The sequence below is a fragment of the Rhodamnia argentea genome, chromosome 8 (genome assembly GCF_020921035.1).
Source record: "Rhodamnia argentea isolate NSW1041297 chromosome 8, ASM2092103v1, whole genome shotgun sequence".
Taxonomy (NCBI): Eukaryota; Viridiplantae; Streptophyta; class Magnoliopsida; order Myrtales; family Myrtaceae; genus Rhodamnia; species Rhodamnia argentea.
Genome location: NC_063157.1, coordinates 14367664 through 14377103, shown reverse-complemented (window position 1 = coordinate 14377103; position 9440 = coordinate 14367664). Strand labels below are relative to the sequence as shown.

At 39.2% G+C, this 9440-nt stretch overlaps 1 protein-coding gene across 1 annotated transcript; it reads left to right on the top strand.

The window, feature by feature from the left end:
* Positions 1-1253, top strand: LOC125316291. Its single transcript, XM_048284301.1, has 2 exons — positions 1-807; positions 1170-1253. Exons 1-2 carry the CDS (start codon positions 1-3, stop codon positions 1251-1253), a joined length of 891 nt encoding a protein of 296 aa, XP_048140258.1.
* The last annotated feature ends 8187 nt before the right edge of the window (positions 1254-9440 follow it).

The window sequence follows — 9440 nt, the reverse complement described above, 5'->3', positions numbered from 1 at the left end:
ATGCGATACTCTCACATAGATCTGCATACTGTGACCCAAAGAATGACGACAGCCAAAGTGAGCTTGAAGCTTCTGGTCGACAAGAGAAACCGAACGGTGGTCTTTGCTGAGGCAGGCAAAGATTTTGTCGACTTCCTCCTCCACATCCTCGCGTTGCCGGTCGGACAGGTGATCCAGCTTCTCACGAAATCTGGGAAAACTGGGATGGTGGGCAGTTTAGCCAATCTCTACGGCAGCGTCGAGAAGCTGAACGATGTGTTCATCAAGTATTCCAAGAAGGAAATTCTCTTGAAACCCAAAGCACCCGACTTCCTCGCCGAAATCCCGAATCTGTTGCCTGGGACTTCCTCCTCAGATTCAACGCCCGGTACCTACTACAGGTGCTCTTCCCGTTTGAGCATGAACTGCTTGAGCTATGCGGCTGAGGACCGTTCTGCGATGTGTCCTCAGTGTAGAAATCCCATGAACCAACCATTCACTCTCGTCAAATCTCCGTATGGTAACCGGACCTACTATGGGTGCTCCTACCGTGTGCACGCTAACTGTTCGAACTATCTGGCTAAGGAAGGTTCTGCAATATGTCCTCAGTGCAGTTATTCCATGGGCCAACCAGTCACTCTTGTCAAACCAGCAGCTGAATTGGACGCTAAGGCCGGCTTTGTGCTCGGGGAGGTGATGTACATGGTGACGGATGATCTGGAAGTAAAGCCCATGTCGACTATTTCGAGCATTACTTTGCTCAAGAAGTTCAACGCGGAGGAGATTGAGCATCTTGAGGAGAAGGTGGTCAGCTTGGGAATGGACGAGGTAAGCCCATGCCATTCCTTGCGACTACGATATGTTTTCGACTTTCGAAACACAAACTTCAAAAGTCAACAAGTTATGTGGAAAATTCATTTTTAAGAGACATATAAATTGCAAATAATTATTGATCGACGTGTGTTACTGGCTCATTACTATATGTAAATGTATATATCATTTAGGATATATAGTAAGTATAAGTTGATTAAATTTCAATTTGAGCTTTTGTACAATGAGTTAGAGATGCCTATAGGGTAAACTAAGATTATGTCTGCGATAATTATAGGGATTATAAAGTCCAATACAATTCGATCCAGAACGAAAGAAAGTAACCATACTCTTCAAATATCTGGTTTGTAACTTTGAAGGGTATCAAGCTGCTGAGGAGTTCACTCCACTCCCAGAAGGTTCTCACTGATGTCTTCCTCGGTGTGAAGCGAGAGAGATCGTGAGCAAGAGGTTGCCACAGAATTTCAATCTCTCTTGACACACATATATGGAGGGATATTTTCTTACTTTTCGAATGGGGTTATGCAAGACTTTTAGTGCAGATTGAAATTTTTAAGGTTTGTATTTTTTTTATTTTTGTAATTTCTTCTTCTTCTTTTTTTCCAACTGATTGCCCAACTCTCAATCCATAAGCTCGGACATAAAGGAAAAAAAGACTAAAGAGACTTGGCTCAATCGGCTCACGAACCTAACTGATTATCTCACATTTTTGGTACAATTTTTTTTTCATTTCTATTTTAGCGTCAGACAATGTTTAATATACTTATAATTATATGTCTTGCTATGTAATTACACTTTCACCCTTCGAATGTACTTTTAAACACAAGCAAAAGAGGCTAGCGCAAGTGCTTCAAATCGAGTTGAGATCTCGATTGACTCAGAAAATATACTTAAAAACAAGTCGAGCTGAGTCGAGCTAGTGTATGTCGAATTTGAGTTGAGTTTGAACATGTGAAAATAAATTACTTGATCAAATTTTGAGCTTCAAGTTGGATTGAGCTCGAGCCTGGCACTGTGTTGTCTCGGCTCGATTGCACCCCTTCGTACATCTAATCTAATATAAGCATAGTCGTGCTCCATGCAACTCTCCATATTAGGTTGAATGCTAATCTATTATGGAATGCCACATAGCCATTTTATGTCTACGTGTGACCCTCCTCTGTACTATGCTTCCACACTCATGTCATTTGTCTTCAAATTCATGTTGAGAATTACGAAAAAGATTTCATGCGAGCTTAAACGTCGATAGTTATATACTTATGAAATATAAAGTCCAAAATTAAAATAAATAAAAAAAAGTCAAAATCGCCTAAGAAAAGAAGAAGAAAATATATGAAGGAGAGAGCAAGGTGACGGAGCTGAATGGTCAATAGGTGGGCAGGCGCCACCACCAGACGTTTTAAAAGCAGAGCAACACGAACTAAACCAAAAAAACATAGAAATAATTACAAAAAAAATCGTAAACTTGTTGCAATTGTATCAAATATCAGTCTTAAACTTTTTTTTCTTGTCAATTTAGTCCTAAACCTTTTGTATTTGTAACAATTCAGTCTTTTCGGCCAACTTTGGCCCGCCTATCTTGATGTGGAAGACGGCACATGTTTAATAATGTTTTACTATTTTTTGAATTTTTATTTCCTTTTTTCCTTTTTGAAAGCACAGCAACACGAACTAAACAAAAAAGAATATGGCTTCCGAATCTAATAAATCAAAGGGAGCACAATTCGAGGTCACCCCTAAAAAATCCAACAAAAAAAACTTAATATATAAAGAGCATATAAGTACTATAATAAAGCGAAACGAGATAATTCAACAACTCCTCTCACGTGTAAGTCGGGTAAGAAAGTTCAACTCAAAAACTTAAACTAATAGGTTATGAACGCTGCTCAAGTTCTATATTTCAACAATTGTGATAAAATAATTTGAAAGAGGTTCAGCAACTTATTGGTCATTATCCCTATACCAAGTGGTTAGATTTTTTCTTTCCTCCAGCTGCCACCGCTAGAAAATCCCAAGAGAGATTTTCTCTCCCTCTGAATTCAAACGTCGAATATTTAGAGATCTTATGTGGGAGTTCAAGGCTTTTTTATTTGCTTGGATTGCCTTTCATTTTCTCTCTCACTCTGTTTTGGGAGTTTGTGAGTGTGAAAAATGTGCTGCAGCTGATTTTGAGTGAATATGTACCTCTCAAGTATTATCCTAATTAATGAATGAAATCCTTATTTCGACAAAAAAAAAAAAAAATCAGCTTCATTTGAAATTTTGTCATGAAGCGATGCGAACAACTTAGATCAAAGCTTTAGAGTGGTGACCGCATACTAGAACCAATGGTGGGTTTCGTAACTCTTGTGCCCGGACTCGGAGGCCTAGTCCAAGCCTTGATGGCCCGATTCGGCTGATTCTTGCACTTTTTATAAAAATCGGATCATCGTTGTGCTCGAGCAAAATTTCAGGCATAGCCTTCGACCAAATGATCACTTTTGCTGGAGGAGGATACGTCACATGCTCACATTTTTCACACCGATATCCCAATCGGTATTCCCTACACAGCCTCCTGAGTCTCTTTCCTGTAATTCGTTCCATTTTTGCTAGCACAAATAACTTCTCACATTTTGCTAGAGGTTGTAAGGTGTATAGCGGCTCACGAGACTCGTTCCAGCCCTCTTAGGCCCACCAAGCCAGGGCATAAATGGATGGCCCGATTTATTTGTGAGAAAAATTGTCCAAAAACTCGTAAACTTATTGCAATTTTGCCAATTGAGTCAATTGACTCAATTTGGCCAATTTTGGCTAACTTGAATGCCGGCCGCCCTTCTTCCCGGATAGACGTTCTGTTTTCCTTTACTTTGTTTTGTAGTGAAACTATGGATTAAAACTAGATTATTGGTACGCTTGATTCTCCGCACAGACCAAGTCCAACCGTGGCAGCAACCAAGAATATGAGTTTGAAGTTTCTTGCTGGGGTAGTTTACTCCTGCTACTTTGTAAGATGCTGATGAAGCTATTCAATCCGCGATGTGCTATTAGTCTCTATATTAGCTTACTAAGGAATTAGTTAGTGGGTGATGATTGATCTGTGGTACTATAGTGTCTAAGACGTGCATTGCTTCTAATGTACATGTGCTTGTAATGTTGGACGAATGTGTTCTATATGAATGGATCCGTCTGGTTCAAGAAATCGAGGGATTTACTATGAATTGACATAGAGACAAGGATGTTATTCTAGCGAGGTACCATAGAGTAAGCAAGAAGAACCGAGCCGTCTAAACTTCTACCCTTATTTTCTTTTTTCATAATGTGAAGGGGAGCTATATATACCTTGCTTGCGAGGTCGGCATGTCCTTCCTCGTCCAAGATCTGACTCCTTCACAATGACTGTCAAGTTGTTGGCCTTCACCAAAGATAAAATAGATAATGTGATTACCAGCCTGGTTAACAGGGCAATTGGCCTACAAAGAACTCAATGAGGAGAAGAGGAGAGGAGATGGGAACGAGTAGGAAGCAAACCCATGATAATATTCTCAATCAGCCAAAGGGGAAGGCAACAAATTGGTAATTTATGGTGTATATTTACATGAAATAGCGAGAAGCAAATCTTTGATAAGATTGCAGACTTGGAACGACTCCTCATTAGTAAAGCATATATTCGATCCATTCTTGTATTTGGACCCGGTTTCACTGTGATCAAGCACGTCTAATCTCTACAAGATGGTAACAACCGATTAGCTAAGTAGCACCGACACCGATACCCACACACAACACGCGACATAGCACGACATGCTGACACGTCATTCTAAAAAAAGAGAGAATTCCGACACGTTGGGGCACGTTGCATTTTTCTAAATACGTGATAAGTTATATTGAATTTCTTCTTTTTTTTTCTGTTAGGGATTCGCGATTAGATTTTTTTTTTAGGGCTGGATTAATTTTGGGATGGCTTGGTATATGGCTTAAGTATATATATTTTTGATAAATTTATTTTTGACCCCTAATTTATTGAAAATGCTTAAAGTTAACCCGTGCGCTTCAAAACGGCGTGTCGGGATGTTAGACTCATGTGTTGCTGGCGTGCTTGGTTTTCGATCACGTGTCAGAGAGTATCGGGAGAGTGTCGGAGAGTGTCGAGCCCCCCCTCCTTTGACTCTTCATCTGTTCTTGCCCCCCTTTGCCCTTCCCTTCGTTTCTAAGCAATTTGACTTTTAATATGTGTAAACGCTGTTAAATTAGCATGTAGATAAAATTTGTTAAACTGAATCTGTTAGGGAAAAAAAAATCCAGAGATTGTATATAGATTATAATTTATCTCGAACGGGAGATGGATGTAGATATGTTGAGATTTGTTTACCTTTTGAAGATTAACTTGTCAGATGAATGGGCAGAAATATTTGAACGTGCGAAGGAAGCAATCATCCAATATTTGATCGGATATCCACGAATCGTACTTGTTACCAAAACCGGGGACGTTAAATTTGGTCTTTAAGAGTCTTGCCAGTGGTCTCTTTCTTCTTTCTGGCACAAACACAGAAGCAAAGGGACGCACAGGAGCCCTTTCTTTGATCGAACCGAGGAGGTTCTGAACACCGTCAGCCGCGAGCTTGAATGGCGACAAGCAGTGTGAGCCAAAGAATGGCGACACACAGAGTGAGCTTGAAGCTTCTGATCGACAAGAGAAACCGAACGGTGGTCTTTGCCGAGGCAGGCAAAGATTTTGTCGACTTCCTCTTCCAAATCCTCGCGGTGCCGGTCGGACAGGTGATCCAGCTCCTCACGAAAACCGGGAAAACTGGGATGGTGGGTAGTTTAGGCAATCTCTACGACAGCATCGAGGAGCTGGACGATGTGTTCATCGAATCTTCCAAGAAAGACATTCTCTTGAATCCCAAAGCACCCGCCTCTCTCTCTGGAATCCCATCTCTGTTGCCTGAGACTCCTTTGTCTTCAGATTCAAGGCCAAAAACCTACTACAGGTGCCATCTCTCTTCGTATAGCCCTTTGTTGGTTAGCCCTGCGAGTCGTATGTGTGGCCACTATGTGGCCGAGGAACCTTATGCAAATTGTCCCGGATGCAAGCGTCGCATGAATCTTAGATGCACTCTTGTCAAATCCCCGGCTGGTAACCCGGCGGCCTCTGCTGCGGCATCGGCAGTTGAATCAGACGGTGGTAAGGGTGGTTTCGTACTAGGGACAGTAATGTATATGGTGATGGATGATCTGGTGGTAAGGCCGATGTCGACTATTTCGAGCATTACTTTGCTCAACCAGTTCAAGATAACGGAGATTGGGCATCTTGAGGAGAAGGTGGTCAGCTTGGGAATGGACGAGGTAAGCCCATGCCATTCCTTGCGATCACAATATGTCTTTAGATTTTCGAAATGCAAACTTTATAACTCAACAATTTACTGTACAAACTGTAAATAAATACTGATCGAAGTGTGTTATAGGCATTGTATCATAAGTACTCTCAGCAAATTACAGTAAGTATATATCCATTAAAATTTAAATTTGAGATTCATTTAGAGATGGTTACAGGGTAAACTAAGATTGTGTTGGCATGTATTATAGGGCGTATAAAGTCCAATATAATTTGATCCAAAATAAAAGAAAGTAACTGTCCTTTTCAATTATTTGGTTTGTAACTTCGAAGGGTGTAAAGCTGCTGGGGACTTCACTGCACTCCAAGAATGTTCTCACTGATGTCTTCCTCGGTGTGAAGCGAGAGAGATCGTGATCAAGTGGAGGCCGTAGAATTCCAATTTGTCTTGATATATACACGTATAGGAATATACATATGTGCATGTAGAGAGATATTTTCTTATTTTGTGACTCAGGTTATGCAAGACTTTTCGGGAATATTAAAATGTTTATCATATCTCTTTATGATGTGACAGCATTGCTTTGGTGAAAACAGCGATGTGAACATGCTGAAGAAAGAGTTCTCATAGCAGATAATGAATGGTCAAGCATTTGTTGTGTTTGTGGAACAAATGTACACACTCCATATGTAAAATTAACAATATCCTTCATGAGTTAGCACCTATGAGCCGTGGTGCAGTCCGACTGAACTCTTGACCCATGATAAGTTGTCCTTGAAGCTCTAATGCATAAGCTCAGACACAAAAGGGAAAAAGACGGTAGCTCAACTCGTCGCCTTTTTCAAATTAGGTTGAGCTCCAACCTGGCCTCGCACGTCAACTAGACTCGATTGCACCTCCTTCATGCATCTAATCTAATATAAATATAGTGGTGCTCCACGCAACTCTCAATATGAGGTTGAATGTTGCTCTATTATGGAATGCCACTTGGCCATTTTGTGTCCACGTGTGACATTTTCAAACTATACCCATTGTTTGATCCGATTTTGCCGTTAATTTGTTTTTCTCTAATCTTCTATTGAATTAAAGTTTCTACATCTGATTTCCTAACAAGTGAAATTGTCAACTTTACCCGTCATACACCACTAAACTTTCTTTGTACTATTGAATAATTATATCTGAAACCATCATAAATATTGTTGTGCGGATAAATCGGAAACCAGATATACATGGTTCGGTCATTGAGATTTACATCAATGGGAGAGCAGCAACGATCGGAGATTACAAATCACATTCGAGTCACTCAAATACTATCAGTATTTCCCCAATTCTCACGAAATAATATTTCAATCTTACGAAGAAATTAATGCAAATCTTACCACAAGTTTTAATCGGCTTCGACACTTGAATACTTGATGTATTCCGCTAGTGGAAGCTCCTTTTTATACAATTTAAAATGAAGATCCACTACTAATTTATAGGAAAGGTTTGGGTCCAAAATAGGGAACCTTCTCTAACTAGGATTAGGAAAACATCATACCAATTCTACCAATGATAGATTTTTGTATATTCAAAACAAATCTTATCCAATATAGAATACAATTTCGGTCAACCCACTTCCCATATTAGATTTTCTTGATCAAATCCAAAAGCCAAAAGTTTGCATGCTCTTTTATCTTATCATTAATTTCACGATCAACATATAATTATTTTCGAAATTCAGATTTTCGCTTTGAGTCGAAATTTGTGACATATTCTAACAAATATAATTTGATACACAAATCTGGCAAAATTATTCATGCCATCGACTCAAAATTAGTCATACCGGCCTATATAAAAGTTCGATCATGGTTTTCTGATATCTATTTACATAAAATCTATTATGGGCTCTCTTTTTTAAGAAAAATTAGTAATAGCTGTTACAAAAAACCTACGGAAGCTAGCTATGCTTTGCAAGCACTAAAAGCCAAGAAAAGAGAGTATATGGCTGTGAAAAATTCTTACTGCATCCATCCTTTATTGAACTAAAAACTTAGCCTTTAAATAAGCCATACACCAATAGATAACCCAGAAAAATAGCAACTACTTTTGAGCTAAACGTGTGTACAGCAACATACTACAACTGATTCCTATAAACTAGGACAACTGTACTAACTAGGCTTTATTGAAAAAATTAAACACATGTTCTTTGACTAATTCAACACCCTCCCTTAAACCGATATTGCAGACAATCGGTTTAAAGGACTAAGAACAAACCCTCCCTTAATCTGGAGCTTCCAACGGACAAACACCAAGAAGCTTTCTCGGCTTCTGAAATGTAGACAATTTAAGAGGCTTGGTGAATAAATCAACAAGCTTCTCTTCACTCCCGCAAAAAACAAGGTCAATCACTTTATGTTTTGTGAGATCCCTCAAGAAATGATGCTTCACATCTATGTATTTGGTCCTCCCATGTAGAATTGGATTCTTTGAGAGTTCAATGACCGAGTTGTTGTCACAATAAATTGCGGTTGCTTCTTGTTATTTATATTGAAGTTCTCCAAGAATCTTCCTTAACCAAATAGCTTGACAAGCACACTCAGCTTCACTTGTTGATAGAGTAATAATTGGCCGCTTTTTTCAACACCATGAGATAGCCCCTTAACCAAGCATAAACACATAGCCAGAAGTGATTTTTCGATCATCCATATCACCAGCATAATCGCTATCGGTGAAACCAAGCAAGTATGATCTTTCTCCCTTCTTGTAGAACAGCCTAAAAGTTACAGTCCCTTTCAAGTAGTGAAGAATTCACTTTGTAGCTAGCAAATGTTTTTCGATTGGATTTTCCATATATTTGCTGATAAGGCTTTCAGTATGCATGACATATGGCTTTTGTTGCTGTTAAATACATTAATCTCCCCATGATTTGTTTGTAGAGAGTGCTATTTACCTTTCTTCCATCGGGATCCTTTGACAGCTTCGATCCAACCTCAATTGATGTGGTCACCGAATTGCAATGCTTCATCTGAAATTTGTCTAAAATCTCTTGAACATATTTCTTTTGAGACAAAAATTCTAGCTTCAGATTGAATTACTTCAATGCCCAAAAAATATTGCGTCAATCCAAGATCAGTCATGTCAAATTCCTCCGTCATAGACTTCTTAAATGTGTAAATCATGACACTACCATTCCATGTGAAGATAAGATCCCTCACATGCAAATATACCAGAAGCAATTTTCTACCATGATCAATCTTAATAAATAGTGTATGCTCATAAGGACATTTTGTAAATCCATCCTTCAAAAAATAAGCATCAATTCTCTTGTACCAACCT